We start from the raw sequence: 17,318 nt of genomic DNA on the forward strand, positions 1-17,318 counted from the left end.
GGTTTTTTCTTTCTACTTCAGCAACTACCTCCCAGACTCAGAGTAGCGCCTTTATCCTCTCGAAAACCTAATCAGTCTGCAAATTCAAAAGCTCCAGTACACAAGCAGGCAAAAGCTTACCTAAAAATACAGGTAAGACCCCCGAGGCGACAGTAAGGAAAGACAAGAGACTACAAAAGAGAGAATACTGCCTCAGAAGTCATTTTTCATCCCAACGAATCAAGAAATCGAATTTCTCAATTTTTTTTTTCTGAGAGTAGCAGTTGACGTGTTGGAACCATCTAGAAGGTCCAAGCTTTGAGACATTTAAAAAAATCTTTACACCTTTCCTGAAGACTTCTACTCCACCACCCCCCAAAAGAGGCATCTATTTTGCAGTCCCAAAGCAACATCGGGAAGGAAATCCATGGTCTGACAGAAAATGGAAGGTGCCCTTTGACTCCTGTCTGGAAAAGAGTGCAAGCAACATCGCACCCAGACATTCCACCTGGAGGGGGGGGTGGAGGGCGGAGTGGGAGATGAAGCTTGAGGCAGACACACAATTCCTCACAAACGACCTTACAGGGGCCGAGGGGGTGTGGGGCAAGAACGGAATTTAAGCCACGCAAACGATCTTTAGGAACCCTTGCCTTGGAGCAGCTCCCAGAATGCTCCCTGGTGGCGGTCTTGGGCAGGCTTGGGGTGGGGGCACCGGCGCCCCTTATCACACAGCTGTCCACTCGCTCATTTTCTCGGAGAAAAGTCAGCTAGGCTGGTTAAGAGCAGCTCTCCGAAATTTTCTCCCAATAGAAAACTCACTTACGTACGGAAAATGAAGGTCCCGCGACAGGAAACTCAAGGTGGGGGGGGGGGGGCGCAGGGTGCAAACCGCCACCGAAGCCATTGTCATTAAAAAATCATTCAGGAACTCCTCTTGACTTGTCTTTAAAAATATGTTATTACCAAATTCAAATCAGAGACAGAGTAACACAGCTCAAATTATCATGGGGTAAACTAACATAATGGCTCTGAAATAAAGTAGTTTCCACTGTTTCTGCGGATGCTGACAGGAAAATAATGAGAAAATTGCACGAGCATCCATCAAAGACGGAGGGCGGGAAGCGCCGAGAGCGGGTTCTGGGAGACTGGCTCACTCGGGCCCCTCACGAGAAGTTGAGAAAAGGGGAGGAGAGAGCAGGAGAAAATGGCAAGCGGGCTTCAGCCCCAAAGGATGCTGGTCCGCAGAAAGAGAGCGCCGCGGCAGCCTGCCACGGGAAGAAATACTCATAATCATGGGATCCCACACACTCTCACCCTGAAGACGGCTCAACTTCTCTACGCAAAGGCAACCTTCAAAACTTCTCTTTCGAGAGGTCATCGGCCCATTTTACCTCAAATATTCCTCTCCTACAGGAGAAAACACGGCTAGCTGCCCATTTCCCTTGCAGAATATCCTCCACTGCTGTATTCGTGGGGAGCGCCCGTGAACGAAGTACACTTCGTTACTGTGAAAGTTCTCTCAGGGAGAGGAATCCACACCCGGCCTCTAATAAACACGAGGGGGAGAGGACGAGACGAGGCGAAGCAGCATGAGGTGCGTAGTAAAACTGAAAACAGGCTGTAGCGCAGAAATGTACCCCGTGCGTCAGATCGCAGCTCGCCACCCATTACAGCTTCTCGATTACAGATCACAGCTTCTCCGAGCGCATTTTCTCAGCCAGAACGCAGCAGCTTTGATGCTCTCTTCCTCACGAATTTCAAAGAGAAGAGAAAATGAACCCCTTTCCTTCCGTGAGTTAGCTCTGAAAAGAAAGGGAAAGAAGGTGGCCTTTCACCACCGGTGAGGTAGCGGGCGAAGGCCCCGGAAAGCCCCTCCACCTGTCTGCCCTTCGTTTGTGGTGTGGGGCGGGGAGGCCTCAGGCCCTGGGAAGAAGGAAACCCCTTGCGTTTGAGCCAAGGACCCAGAGGGAAGAGGGGCAGGGACACCCGGAGGGACGCTGGAGGGTCCAGACGCCCGGTGACTGGAACCAGCCTCCCATCCCTCTGAAGAGACAATCCAGCGACGGTGTCACAGTCCAGAAATCAACCCGGCCACAAGGAGGGCCCCAGGGAAAACCGGGCAGAAACGAGCAGGACCCCCAAACTGACCGGGATTCAGAAGTGCAACCAGATTTGAAAGAAAGTTCAGGGTAAATTTTGAAACACATGGAGCCCCCCAGGGAGGTCTAAGCCAGCAAGGGTGCTCTGAGGGTCCTAGGGACAGTTGCCAGATAAAATGTGGCCGCCCGCTTAAGTTTAAATCTCAGGTCGGCAAGGAATCATTTTTCAGCGTTAAGTATGTCTTCTACAACATTTGGGGCACACTCAAGCTGAAAAAGAAGGTATCGTTATCCGCAATTCAACTTTAACTGGGTGCCCCGTATTTCCATTTGCTCACTCTGGCCACCCCGCCTTAGGGTGTAGGGAAAGGGGGAGCTGGCCGGGGGCCGGCTGTGCTCAGAAAAGTCGGACATCTGACTGAAGGTACCAGGTTGGGCAGGTGACCTCGGCCCCTGACCGGCTCCAGGCACCGCCCTGGATGGATACGGGGTCTGGACGGGGCGATTATTATCCAGCAAGACATCTCGTGACGGGGCCCCTCACAAAGGCCCTGACAGTCAGACGGCCCCGACCGGTCTTGATGGAGACACGGCTCACGGGCCCTCCAAAACACTCAGGAGCCCAGCCCACAGGCAAAGGGCAAAGCAGGGGCCGGCGCGGACAGCCAGCCAGCCATCCCCTGTTTTCAAGACGTTTTTAATGCCACCATGAAGAGACGACCTTCAGGCTATTCTGGAAGATTATCAGGCTCTCTGATGTCATTAATTCTCCCACTTCTGTGGATACAAGGACCCAAGGTTATTTTTTTTTTTTCCCCAAAAGGTCCCTTAACCCATACCCACTAGAAAAGGCCTTCGGGTATAGTCTGTTATCAGGAAGGTTCTTTTCTGGGTGAGAAGCCTCAGCTAGCCTCTAACCAACGCGAGCGGCAAGGACGCGCACAGCGGAAATGGCCCGATGCAGATAATAACACCGGAAAGGAGCATTACGTGGAAACGCATTCTAGAGTTCTGCGTGAGGCGGCCACACTCCAGTAATTGCAGGCTCGGGGACATTTTCTAGACGAGAGTTCTGTTATGCTCGTCACTTCTCCCTCAAGGATTTTCACACACAGGGAGGGGAGAGAGAGACAAAGAATAAGCCCCTTTTTCTTCTCCTCTGAAGCCGGGAGGAAAAAAACTAGGGCAGACCCTCAGCCATTACTGGTGGGCTCGCCAACGGCACCCGCTTCAGAAAAGGACAAGGGTCGGCTTTGTTTCTGCCAAAAGAAACCACGTCTCTTTCCCCCAGGGGGCAGAGGGCTCCTAAGAAAACGATCCCCTGTCCAGAGGAAGGGACTCTGCCCTCAAGGGGGCGCCCCGAAGGGACAAGTCAACAGCCCGGAAGACGCCTGTGTTTTCATTTCCCTTCTCCACCTGCCAGAGGACAGAAAAGAAAGAAAAAGGACAAAATGAAATGTTTGGTCCAAATGCTCACCTTTGGGTTCGTCGTCGGTCACGTACAGCAACGTCAGGAAAACGTCTCGGGGCTGCAGGGGACCTGGGACAGGCCCAGAAGGAGAAACGAATTTACGAGGACTTCAGGTGGACCCAGAAGGCCACAATACAGAGACAGAAAGTACCGGACTGACCGATGGCCAGGCCGAAAAATCAGTACCCTGTATCCTTCCTGTCAGTTCAAGACATTTTTAACCTCACTATGCAAAACCAGCCTTCAAAAATTCTATTCTAGAAAATTATTAGTGTATTTACCTCAGAAATCTCTCTCCCCCATATATGAGGCCCCAAGGCTATCCATTCTTCTCACTGAACGTCGCCTTCCTTGCCTGCCTTGTGCTCCCTGGAAGAGAATCAGATGTGTGCTCCACGATCGTGAAGGTCACTGAGGCACAGAAGGCTCTGCCCACCTGCTCGTAAATTCAGGGAGCAGAGATGGGAGTCGACGTAACAGCACAGGGTAAATGATGAAAGTTAAAGCGGGTTTCAGTGCAGAAACGTACCCTATGGTTCTCCGTTTTTTTCTAGTTGGTATCTCTCCTCTGATTACAGGCCTTGCATACATTTTCTCAGTGAGGATTCTATGCAGTTCACACCACATATTTTCAAGGAAAATAAAAGTAATTTACTTCTCCAATAATGTTTGGGTTCAGGTAAAGACTACATGAACTTGGTCCCACACAGCAGCTCTGGGTTCTCTTTGTTCCAGAAATCCTGATTACACCATGCATCACGGGAGACAGAATCAGCTGAACGGGGACACCCTTGGAGGGCAGAGGGCAGAGTCTGTAACTGAAGGGAAGCCATGCAAGAGCGGGGGAGCAGAGGCTGGACGCTTGTGGGAGACGGAAGCCAAGTTCCTGCAGGGAAGAAGTCAGAGGGTGGGCATACGGGTGACCTTGCCATGGAGAGCCTGCCAGACCTCAAGCCAGAGAGGGTCAAGGTCAACATCAACCGAGGTAAGTCAGGCTGAGAGCCTGCGTTCTTGGTATGATAGGTCAAGGAGGGCACTTCACCTCTGGAGTCTTGCTCCCCAAACCATTACCCCAAACTAATCATGGGGGAAACATCCGATAAATCCCAATACAGGGACATCCTACTGTTAATACACCTGGCCGGTTCTCCTCCAAACTGTCAAGGTCATCACAGACAAGGAGAGTCTGGGAGACCGTCAGAGCCAAGGGGAGCCTAAGGAGACAGGATGATAAATGCCATGTGGTGTCCCGGGGGGGGATTCTGGGCCTGAACAAGAACATGAGGGGGAAGAAATAGGGAAATCTGAATAAACTGTAAAATTCAGTTATTAATTCTTTACCCATAGTTAATGTATGGTTATGTGTAACAAATATGCCATATTAATATAAAAAATTAAAAACAGGGGAAACTGGGTGTGGGCTATACGGACCTCTCTGAGCTATCTTAACCACTTTTCTGTAAATCCAAAACTATTCTAAAATAAAAGGTTTACTGGGGGAGAAGGCCAATGGGCCAGGTGCTATTCGAAGGACTGTGCACACATGTCTCCTGGGGGCAGAGCTTTGTGGCTCTGTGGAAGCCTTTTGTGGAAGGGGGTGGTCTCCCCCTTCCGTTGCTCTAGATGTCTCAAGACCTAGACAAAATCTTAGAACCTTCTAGAAGCCTACGCCTTCTCCCTTACTCTCCAGGACCCGTATGACACAATGCAGCTCTTCTGAGAGGTGACCGTGGGGCCTCTTTCCTCCCAGATGGGCCCTGAAGCAAACCTAGGCCTTGCCCCCCGTTCTCCCCTCCAACCACTTTCCTCGACGGAATTCGGGGTACTGTGTCATCCAGACAAACTGCCTCATTGGCAGACCTCATGCAAATGAAAACGTGGGCTCTTGTTCAAAATGATGGAGACCTTCAAGCCTCACGGCAGAGCCTGGACCACGGCGGGGGTCACACATGGGTCCAGACCCCCGGATGAGCCCTACTCTCAGGAAGAAACACGAGAGCCCACGGTCAGATCCATGTCCCTGCTATGCACATTCCCCCCACAGCACCCGACGGGCTCGAAGGCAAACGCTGGGAGGAGACCCCCGGCCACGACGGCAGCTCACAGAGATGGACAGGCACGGCCTATGCCCGGGGGGGGGGGGGGGGGGGAAGGCGACCGCCAGTGAGCCCCGCATGGCATAGCTGTGAGGACAGCCGTCCGCTCTCGCCTCCATGCAGAGGTCCTGTGCCTCTCTGTGCCCCAGTGTCCTCGCCTGTGCAACGGGACGATCCTAGCCCGTCCTGCGAGGGTGGTGGAGAGGCTTCAGCGAGCTGCTAACACGAGCGCCACGCTCAGGCTGCAAACGTGTGGGGCTCCTACTGCCCTCAGCGCTGCCCCTACCTCCACCGCTGTGACGTCTGGGTGTCGACCGGCTCGCTGCTCTGGCCTGGACCCATCCCCATTCCAGTACAGTCAGCTCCGTGAGGGACAGGCCCTGCTCTGTCCTGACTGTAGCTTTTTCTGGCACCTAAAACACTGTGAGCGGCGCATAATAGGTGCTCAAGAAACGATCTGTTGAATGAACTCACTGAGTGAAGACCAGTCTGACTCCAAACCCCAACCATGTGCTGCTTTTCCACTTCACCCCTCAAGATCACAAATAACAATCTTTACAGAGCCTTTCCCCTTTGATGAGACTGCAGATCCCGGGGAGGCTCATCAAGGGTTAACCAAGTGTCCAACATCCCGGGGGGCCGGGAGGGGGGGCCCTGCAGCGGGGGCGGACCCCAGGGAGAACTCACAGTTGGACAGGCTTTCCAGAGAATCTCTTCTGATTAATGTGCCATTCTTCCCTCCCACCCCCACGAGTGAGATCAATAATGATTTGACTCTGCTCTGCTATTCTCACTGATTATAATCATATTTAAAAACCCTGATCATTTTCTTAAACTCCATTTAGTGTCAATTTGCATTCATCAAGGGTTTTTCTTTAAAGGGGTAGTTCTCTTTAACGGCGAACTCTGAATTTCGAAGGTAACGGGCCCTGTGCCTGAAGAGAGTCTGAGGAAGGAGATGAAAGGCACCCACGTTTTCGGCCATGTTTCCGCAAGGAGCCTCACCCTGCAGGGATGCACAGTGTCCCGGGTTACAAGCCAGTGCACATCTGCGTGTCCCACAGCGTTTCTCCCCTCCCAGTTACACAGATATCTATGCTCTTTTTAGGGGGCATATGGGTACAGCCATGAGCTGTCCCTGGGCCATCGGTGGAAGCCCTGGGAAGGAACAAGAGAATACGTACGCACAATGGGACACTCCATGTAAATAAATAAGAGTGGTGTTTTTACCACTCTTAGCTACTGCGGAAGCTCACCATATAATTTGAGATTTCTTCGGCGGGCGATGGCGGGAAGCAGCGAGGACCGAATGGAAATGACAAAGGTGAAGCCAGCCACCATCGGTTGCGGTGCCTCGAATCTCGGGGACAAAGGAAGAAAATGTGTGCCTGGTTTTACCATCGGGGGGGGGGGCACACAAAAGAGGTTCAAAACAGAAGCGTCTGAAAGTAGAAGGGCTCAGGAAAGAAAGACACATGCCCAAGCTTATCAACACGAATGTAGCTGTTTATTTAAAAAAAAATTTTTTTAATGTTTATTTATTTTTGAGACAGAGAGAGACAGAGCACGAACAGGGGAGGGTCAGAGAGAGAGGGAGACACAGAATCTGGAACAGGCTCTGGGCTCCGAGCTGTCAGCACAGAGCCCGATGTGGGGCTCAAACCCACGGACCGCGAGATCATGACCTGGGCCAAAGTTGGACGCTCAACCAACTGGGCCACCCAGGCGCCCCTCTTTTTTTTTAATTTTTTTTAATGTTTATTTATTTTTGAGACAGAGAGAGACAGAGCACGAACAGGGGAGGGTCAGAGAGAGAGGGAGTGAATGCAGCTGTTTAGTAACAAGACCCTTGAAGCGGGATCACCTGCCTTGTGCAGATAAACAGACAAAAATGTGCTCTTCTCCGATGAGGATTTCAAAGTTCTAGCTGTATTTTTTTTTTCTAATTTGACTCGTTTTTGCGACAGAGAATACAATCACAAACACGATTTTACTGCTGCCTAGAGAGGCACATGGTCAGGGCCCAGAGAGAAATCGAACCATGTGAACAGTATCTGGAAAAAGGCATTACTGCACGAATGCTAACTGAAATGTTTCCTTCTAAGGAAGAGATTTCTGGACTTCCAGCCTGTCTGCATCTCGAGCTCATGTGGCGGAGCATGTGCGTCGCCTCCTTATTTCTGTTCCTTTTTCTCGGGAGTGAGAACCCACTTTCTAGCTGAGGCGTGTTACCGCTCTGCCTAAAAACTCCATTTTTCAGTTTTTCTTGCAGACAAGTAGGACCAGGTAATTAAGTTCTGGCCAAAAAGATGTGAGAATACATGATCTACGGAATTTGTAAAACATGCTCTTAAAGGGAGGCTGGATACTCTCTCCTTCCTCTCTCCCCTTTTCTCTTGGCTGGAATGCAGACCTAATGGCAGGAGTTAGAGCAGCCATCCTGTACCGCAGCAACAGGAAAACTGATGGCAAGGAGAGCAGAGCAACAGGACAGAAGGAACCTGGTCCCCACCACACTCCGGAGCCATCATACCAGACCAGGGTACCTACCCCGACAGTTGTCTGTAAGAGAAATAAACTATGTCTCTTTGAAAGTCATGGCTACTTTCAGCATTCATGAGAGAAGCCAAAGTCTTACTGTGCCCGACACCATGGTAATGAAAACTACTATACTGCGAGAGCCTCAACTTCAGCCTGTTTCTTTTTTTTTTTTTTTTTTAATTTTTTTTATGGATCAGCCTGTTTCTTAAAACTCTGATTATCCACACACGACCTTGCTCAGTACAAACGCCATGTCTGCTGACTGCTAAAGTATTAAGCCTTTATCATTTTGCCGTATTTGAAAATTATGTGGACCAGGAATCAGCAAGCTACAGCCTGCAGGCCAGTCCGGCCCTCCACCTATTTTTATAAATAAAGTTTTATCGGAACACAGCCATGCCCATGTATTTACCATATATATATACGTATATATATGTATATATATATACGTATATATATATATATATATATGGCTGTTTCTGCCCCATAATGTCAGAGTTGTGTAGTCGCAACAGGGCCTGTATGGCTAGCAAAATTCAAAAAATAAAAAAAGTAAAAAATTACAAAAAAATTTTATCTGGCCTTTTATAAAGTTTGCAGACTCCCAATCTATTAATTACATGAAAACTTCTCATTAACTCCCTTTCTCACTTGAACGAGACTCTTTTTAAAAACCAGATTATCGGGGCGCCTGGGTGGCGCAGTCGGTTAAGCGTCCGACTTCAGCCAGGTCACGATCTCGCGGTCCGTGAGTTCGAGCCCCGCGTCGGGCTCTGGGCTGATGGCTCGGAGCCTGGAGTCTGTTTCCGATTCTGTGTCTGCCTCTCTCTCTGCCCCTCCCCCGTTCATGCTCTGTCTCTCTCTGTCCCAAAAATAAATAAACGTTGAAAAAAAAAAATTAAAAAAATAAAAAATAAAAAAAAAAACAGATTATCTTTTAAGATCAGCTCTATATCACTGCCTCGGACGAAATGCTGGTGTCGCTTAGGGGGCAGGCACCGCACGTTGTCTATCCGCTACTATTCTCCATTCCTTCCTATCAACGGAACCCCAGAGACGCTTAGTGCACCTCTAGAATGCTCTTTTCCTGGACTCCCCGCAGCCAGGGGAGTCCTTGCGACCCAGACAACACGACATGAGTAGGGGCCGCTGACTGCCCCCGAGAAAGCTTTCAAAGGCACACCTCAGGCCCTTTTTCCTGCCTTTGGTGCAATCTTGAGGTCAGGCTACCCACAGAATAAAGGCCCAGGGTGGGGACAGGAGGGCAGAAAAACAGAGGGGCCCTGGGTCACTGTGGGGTCACTGCTGGGCTCCCTGGTCAGCTGTACTAGCCCAGACCACTTATCCTTAGCCTACTTGTTATAGGAAAAGAGGACCCACTTTTTTGTTAAGAGCTCCTGACAAATGTGTTCCAAATCGCTACATGTGCCACAAAACAAACAAATAAACAGCCCCAATGCTTCACCGTTTCCTGTATCCACACCCTCTGCCATGTGCTTTTCAAGGTCTCTCATGGGATGTGGGGTCAATTTCCTCACCCTTGAATCGAGGCTGGTCCTGTGATTCTCCTTGGCCACTAGAAAGCCACAGAAGTGATGTGCCAGTTCCAAACCTAGGTCCCCAGAGGTCGGTGTGAATCTGCGTTCGTTCTCTCTCTCTCTCTCTCTCTCTGAAATCATGGCAGGTTGGGAGACCCAGTCTTCACTTCACCCTCATTCCCCATGCTGATACCCAAGCAACCTCCACTCCACGCGTGTGCGTGAGGCCAGCCTAGACCAGCCAGCTCCCCTCCAATTTCCCAGCGGTTCCCCCCTGTGACCCCGCAGACGTGTGAGCAAACCCAGCAAAGGTCAGACATGCCAGGCTCCAGTCAACAGAATGCCCGGCGAGCCCAGAGACTCACAGACAATGATAAATGCTTACCGTTATGAACCAGTGAGTTTGCTCTGTACTCAGCAGTAGCTAACTTAAATCATAAGTAAACATATATTTGATATAAGTTAGTTACTACTATATAGAAGATAGATGTACGGTTATTACCTTTGCTATTTCATATATATACACACACACACACACACACATATGCATGTGTGTGTGTGTGTGTGTGTATATATATACATATATATATGTATACATATCTTCTCCAACTCTATGAATCGTTTCCACGAGAACCCGAGATAACAGTTACCTACAAACCCTGTAATGGAGCTACTCACTCCTTCCTCCCCACTGTAAGGCTACCCCTCTCTTCTCAACACAAAGATCAGAAGGAGTTTGGGGGCCAACCCGAAATACGATAAACAGAGATACGGATGAAGTAGGCAAATGTCTACTGACAATATTCGATTTAAACCTAGTGGCGTCCACCCTGTAAAATCGCCCGTCACATCAGCTATTAATTTAGCAATCTTGTGCTTCCGGCTTCCACTTCCCGAGGCCGTTCTAGCCAGACTTGCAGCGTGCTCCTCTGTATGGCCATTAAGATATGTATCTTCCTGACTGATGTGTCTACTTTTTGATAATTTAAATAATTTCTGAATATTTGATTGTAAATCACAGAGGTAAACATACTATACGTTGGGGCTTCCAATGATAACTAGTGAGGTCTGGAGTGAGAAGCACGGTGGCTTATGACCTGGGACTCTCTCTGTCCCTCTCTGGCTCATGCTCTGTATCTCTCTGTCTCAAAAATAAGTAATAAACATTAAAAAATTTTTTTAATATAATTTAAAAACAGTTTAAAGGAGATGATAAAATGGCTCAGAATAATGACTAGTCCATAGGAAGTGTGCCAACTATATAAGCCGATTCCTAGGATTCTTAATAGATAATATGCGACTTTACAAGCAAATTATAATGTCACTGAGCACTTAATAGAACCAGAGTTTGAGAGTAAAGTTGTTCACACTAAGGAAGGCTGAAACAAATGACTGTTTCCAATAACGCACAGGAAAACGTCACTGCCCCAAACACCCTCCTCCGACTGAGTCATCGCTTAGATGTGGGGTCCCCTTCTGCTTGTTGTGAAGTGCAGAAAGCATTCCTTGTCCGTACCCTCCTACGTTTCACTGTACTTTCCAGATGTCACCTCTGAATCAAGCGAGGCCGGTTGCTCGCACTTGAGCTCCTTGGCTGAACACTCAGAGGGTGTGTTATCTAAGGACCAAAGAAGTCACCTGAGTGTAAGAGGGGCTCCCCCAAATTCATCCTTCAGAGAAGCTGGAGCTGCCTCATGATCAAACCCTTACCAAGAGTCCCATTTTAAGAGGAACTCTCCCAATTACTCCATTCTGAACTACAAAATACCGTTTAGGAAGGTACGCTGGCCTGAAAAGAGCCCAGTCCGTGGCCGTTTGGGTCCCTGACGGACATCACCTGATAAAATCAGTGTTGGAGGTGATGGGAGGGGGACTTTAATTCAGTCATCATTCTTGGGCACTTGGGACACAGTTATGAGCCCTGACTATTGTAAACAAGTCTCTTGAGGACTGCCTCAAAAAGCAAAACAGGCCACGACCCTTTGGTGCAAATCACCAACGGCCATCTACCAAGAGGAATGGAGGTGACAGTCTGAAAACAGCCGTGGGCAAGCTGCTATGACAGCACTGCACTCAGACTCTAGAAACACTAAGTCTCCAAGAGCCGAGATGGAAGTGAAGGCACTGTGCTCTGAAAACTTGGATGACTCGGGCAGGTGGCTCTCGTGGTGACAAAGGCCATACAGAGGAGCACGCTGCAAGTCTGGCTAGAACGGCCTCGGGAAGTGGAAGCCGGAAGCACAAGATTGCTAAATTAATAGCTGATGTGACGGGCGATTTTACAGGGTGGACGCCACTAGGTTTAAATCGAATATTGTCAGTAGACATTTGCCTACTTCATCCGTATCTCTGTTTATCGTATTTCGGGTTGGCCCCCAAACTCCTTCTGATCTTTGTGTTGAGAAGAGAGGGGTAGCCTTACAGTGGGGAGGAAAGGGTGAGTAGCTCCATTACAGGGTTTGTAGGTAACTGTTATCTCGGGTTCTCGTGGAAGTGATTCATGGAGTTGGAGAAGTGGGAAGGAGTCAGACAGCAGTGGGATTTCTGGAGAAGTCCAGCCCTTGCCTGACCCCACGTGAGGCTCTGCAGTGAGTGCTGCTTTGCACAGTATGCCCCGGCCAGGGGTGAAGGACTGGGGGGGGGGGGTCCTACCCTGCATCAGTCAGTGTCGCATGTTATGTTGATGGTGAGGGGGTCGCATCAGCCAAGGGCGATCCTTTGGAGAAGGGCACGGGTGAGGGCCGGAAGCAGCTGAAACCCACGACAGCTAGCACGGGGGTGCGGTGCACAGGTGCCTGGCCGGAAAGGGGATCTGGGCAGGGCACCAACAGCGCCCGCCTCAGCTACGACACGGTAAACCTGCAGCAGCCCGCAGGGAGAACAAACCTGACCGCCAGGTTCTGAGTTCCCGCACCCGGGAGCAAGAGAAGCCGTGACTGACGTCTGTCATTCAGGGCCAGTTCACCCACCTGGATTCTCCATCGGGGAACATCGCTTCTCGGCAGAAGTGGGCTGGCTTACGATCACCTGTCCCCTCCCCAGGTATGGGCACATTCTACCCATCTGACCGAACAGAAGGTTCAGGACTAGGCACATGACCCCAGGAACTGTGAGCCACGCCAAAACATTCTCCTGACTCGTGCAGACCTCCGCACCTTCCTCGTGCCCCAGAGAAAGAGAGGGGTGGGGGCCAGGAATACCTGCCCACCCTGAACTCCCCCTTAACCATACTGAAGGTGGGATTACAGATTTCCTTAACGTTACCTAACGACAGATTTAAAATTCAAACCTTGATTGTCTGCTCCCACCCCTGGAAAACCATCTAATGTGTTTGCACAAGAGACGCAATCATGGCTTTGATGAAAGGAGCCAGTCTTTTTCATAAAGAGACATTTCCAACAGACATTGATTAATCTAGTTTCCCATTCTTCTAAGCAAAATAATAGAGAAATCATCATTTTCTTCCTTATCTAACTACACAGATGACTGCTTCGTGACTCCTCAAATTTATTGAGTGGCAACACCGGAAGAAATATGAAGAAGAAATATGTCCTGTGTCCTCAGAAGCATCGAGATCCTCAACGTGTCAGGACCAAAGCAAGCGCTGCTAAGCCATCTGAGGACCATCTAAGGAAAGGTGGGGATCGGTAAACACAAAATCAGAACGAGCCTCCTCCTCCTCCTCAAGGAGACTTCCAGAACAAACGGAGGGAGCTAAGCAGGTTTTCTCAGCTTGAATGCAGAATGGCTTAAAACTCACTAAAAATGTTCCCCATTTATTAATTAGACAAAGAAAAAAACGGTATTTATGCACTGATCTAGAATGAAACATTACTTAAATGAATCCAAATTAGTGGAAATTAAAGACCATGCAGAATGTAAAAGGCAAAGCGGATGGAGATTAATAAATGGGAATGAAGTGCGCTCCTCCCCCCCCCCCCCCGGGAACGGGAGTGGGTCCGCAGAGGGGAAAAGCGGGGCGGGGACCCTGCAGCAGACGCAGGAAGCAGTTTCAAAAGGGCAATCATTGTTTTCACACAAAAACATACAAAACCAATTTCTTCTGAACCACTAACGTGCGGATTTGTAGAAATCAGTAACATAGTATATTTAATCCAGTTGAACGGAGATAAATGGGACTAGGGGTCTTCGGTTCTCAGGAGTCACCACCAACGCTTTTTGGAATCGCCGTAGCATGCGGTTTCTGTTGTTGTTTTCTCTATTAAACTGGGAAAAGCCTGGAAGTCTCAACACTCTCCCCACTTAGGAGACAGGGGGAACGCAGTGAAGCGTGTCGATCTGCCCTTGGGGAAACCATGTCGGATGCAGACGCTGTAGGTGCTCAGTAAACAGCCAGGATGGCACGGACGCCTGGGTGAAGGGAACTACGTCTGCCAGGGCTGGAACAGGCACAGAGCACAGTCGGACCGATCACAGCCACAGGGCAGCAAGAGCGGAGGGCAACTGGCCACACCATCAGGGCAGAAGGGCACGGTCTCAGGAAGGGACAAAGGAAACCCAGAGGGGGCTACGGGCAGAAGCGCGGCCCCCGGCTCCCGCTCTCCTGGTGCAGGGGGGCGCCGCTCTGCCCCCCGCACCCAGAATACGGGAGAAGCCAGCCTGGGAGCGGATGGCAACAAACCACAGACAGAAGCCAAGGTGAGCCTCGGAGCACCGAGGCTGAAAGGTGTCTGGGCTGGTGAAAAGCACGCACCTGTCGGGAGGGGAGCACAGGGTCTCCAGGGACAAGGACAGGAGGTCATGCCATCACATGTCCACTGTGGCTTCCGGAGATCTCATGTTCTTGTACTCACAGGGGGATGGGGGGCCACGTCTCCAGGATCCACTCACCCCAACGGAAGCGTGACCACAGGGGCTTCAGCATCTGGCTCAACCGCCCTGGATGTGGGGGCAGTAGATGGCGGCCAGCACCCGCTCTTCCTCCTTCTTCTCCCTCCTCCTCCTAGCAGCCTGTACGGCAAAGGTCTCAAACTACAGGACTACGTTTGGGGTCCAGACCAGTGTGTGTGTGCATGGGTTTGAATGTGAATTCACTACCATCAGGTAAAAATTGGGAGATTTAATTTAATGGGAAATTCTGTGTCTCTGTCTTCTCTACAGATTAATAATAAGGAGCTGGCATGCTCACCATACAACATGACGCTAAGCTCCATTTTAAATTATGGGGGATTAAGTTACATATTATAAGTACTAAATTTTAAATTCGAATACATGATACAAATGATAACCCAACAGCTGGCAAACAGCAACTGCTATTATGAGCTTCATGTTCCGGATGGGGAAACTGAGGCGTGGAGTTGCTGAGACCCGTCCCTGAGACCACACAGCTCCCGGTGGTGGCCACCAATCGTGAGCCAGGGCGAGTCCCACCCCCCGCCCCCCGCCCCCAGGCTACCCTCCGGATGGCTGTGACCCTGTGGCCCCTGCCAGCCAGGCTGCTGCAGCCTCTCTTCTAGATGTTTGCTTTTAACATTTTTACACGTGCTTTTTAAAAACGTGGCCAATTCTGAACGAGAGTCTGGTGTGCTTCTTAGTTGGGGAGGAGAGAAATGTCTCCTCATTGGCAGACAGCGACCCGGAGGTCCTGCTCAGTATGGAGACAGGGAGCTTGACCCGGCAGAAGCCTGGGTTCTCCATCACATGCCTCAGGACGGTGCTTGAGCCCGGAAAAGGTCCTTGAGGGCCCCGCGTGGTCCTTCCCATCTCTTACCCCCATCTTCGCATGTTCCTCCTCCTCCTCTCCTCCCCTCTCTGTCCCTCCTGTTCTCAGCCGCGGCTTCCACCTCCTCTCCTCTGCAATCATTTCTCATGTGCGCAATCGTCTGCACACATGCACAGCACTTATGCGCGAGAAACACAACTAGGGGTCTTCCTGCTCTGACAATGGCAGGGGTCCAGCCTGTTTCCGGAAGCAGCAGGGCTTCTGTCTCTAAACCCTGCTGTCCCTTCTCTTGGCTGCAGCCTTGCACATTTCAGCCACCAGAGCATAAGACAAACTTGTGCCCAGGGCCCCCCCCCCGGTAATCAGAGCAGCCCCCCGCGTGCCCAGGCCCCCAGGCGAGGTGAGGTCGGGTCCACGTCCAGACCCACGTCCAGACCCGCCATCAGGCGCCCAGGCAGAAGGGGACGGAGCCCAGCTGCTGGCGGTGCCTGCCTGCTCCTCGCAGACCAGCGCTAGGGGGCTCCCTTGAAGTTTGGAAGACGATTTCACATCAAATAAAAAGTCGTGCTTCGCTTTTTCCGGGTAATAAATTCGCAGAGCTTGTTTTTCACCCCCACCAGAGGTTAAAATAGTTTCATAAAAAGTTTTGGTAAATTCATGGGTAACTTTTGAGGTTATGTGAGGCTGTTGTCAAAAGAAAAAAAAAAAAAAGAAGGGAAAAGAAAAAAAACAGAGCCTTTTCTCTCTGCTCATGTAAGAACCCGAATCACAGAGCCCGAGAGGGCGGATGTGGGGGGGGGGGAGGGGGGGCTTTGGGCTTTCTTGCTCCCTCTAGAAGGGTCCACGCAGAGACATGGTGCCCCCTGCCCTCTAATGCCAATCAGTGAGGGGGGCGGGGGGGGGGGGGAGAGGCAGGAAATTAGCTGAGCTCATCCTGCACCGTGGCTCATACTGCCGACAGCCCCTCCCTGCCCAGACTGCCCATCCGAGGCTATTCATGCCACCTTCCTGATCTTTCCACTGCTCTCACCCGCAGCCTGGGGTAAGGGCTGGCCGGGGCTTTTGCACCCATTTCTTCCCGGCAGGTAGTCAGGAGTAAAGCAAAAGTTCCAGTCCCTGAGTAGGGGTTAAAAAGAATAAGAACTTTATCGGATTCATGAGAAATCAAAGGAGACAAGAGGAGGCAGAAGGGAAACAGCGCAGTTAAGGGAGGGGGCGTCGCACATTAACTATGATTCAGAGACTCAAATGCACTGAGTTCATTTTTCAATCTGCCTTTAGCTAGGGGAAAAAAAAATAAGGAAATTATAGAAAATTGAGAAACAAACATCTCCGAGAGTGCTGTGCACCCGGGGGTGCTTAATGAACACTTAATAATTTCAAACGCTGGTACTTAGAAAAATGGCTTTTGTCCATTCCCGGCACGCCAGGTGCCTCGTAGCAAAAAAGGGAGAGCTGGAAATGACTGAAAATGATCACTAATGTCTATGTGGAGGGGGCACAAAAATTACTTTTTCATGTCTCTGGAAGTTAAGGAAATAAACAAGCCAAAATGTTAAGAGTTTTAGCAAAGGAAAAACCTTGGAATTGAATTTGTGTGTCTTTTTCTCAACGTGTGCACTTGGGCAGGACTCCTAATCGGGATGGAGAACAGCCACCACGTCCCCCTGCCGACCCCACAGGGCCGCACTGAAACTCAGATGGGGAGAAACACTTGGAGGAAACTCTCCAAAGGCTCAAGCAGAAAGCAGTGCTCGTTGTTGGAACAGATTTCCTATGCTCCCTGCCAGCATCCAACGCTGGGGTGAAGGCCAGATCCCTAAGCAGAACCTGGGGCTGCCAGGGAGGCCTGAGACGGGGTGGGGCTGGGGCATCGAGGATTATCCCCATCCTTTTATCTTCTCCACCTTC

At 50.4% G+C, this 17,318-nt stretch overlaps 1 protein-coding gene across 6 annotated transcripts in view; it reads right to left on the bottom strand.

Annotated features, from left to right (window-relative positions):
• Window positions 1-17,318, bottom strand: part of ZNF831 (zinc finger protein 831) — a 92,600-nt gene that overhangs the window by 13,582 nt on the left and 61,700 nt on the right. For 2 of the 6 annotated variants that reach the window (XM_047069503.1, XM_047069502.1), the window contains exon 5: window positions 3,556-3,618. The exons of 1 other annotated variant lie outside the window; for it this stretch is intronic. In XM_047069503.1, the coding sequence (XP_046925459.1) occupies window positions 3,556-3,618 (63 nt within the window). Of the gene's footprint in view, window positions 1-1,616; window positions 1,782-3,555; window positions 3,619-3,669; window positions 3,919-17,318 lie in introns of those variants that run through there. 3 more of the 6 variants (XR_006960326.1, XR_006960327.1, XM_047069506.1) reach the window with 3 other exon arrangements.

Source organism: Lynx rufus, unplaced genomic scaffold (assembly GCF_022079265.1).
Source record: "Lynx rufus isolate CCGP_SWC_20201006 ecotype Redwood Valley unplaced genomic scaffold, mLynRuf1.p SCAF_8, whole genome shotgun sequence".
In the NCBI taxonomy this organism is placed as follows: Eukaryota; Metazoa; Chordata; class Mammalia; order Carnivora; family Felidae; genus Lynx; species Lynx rufus.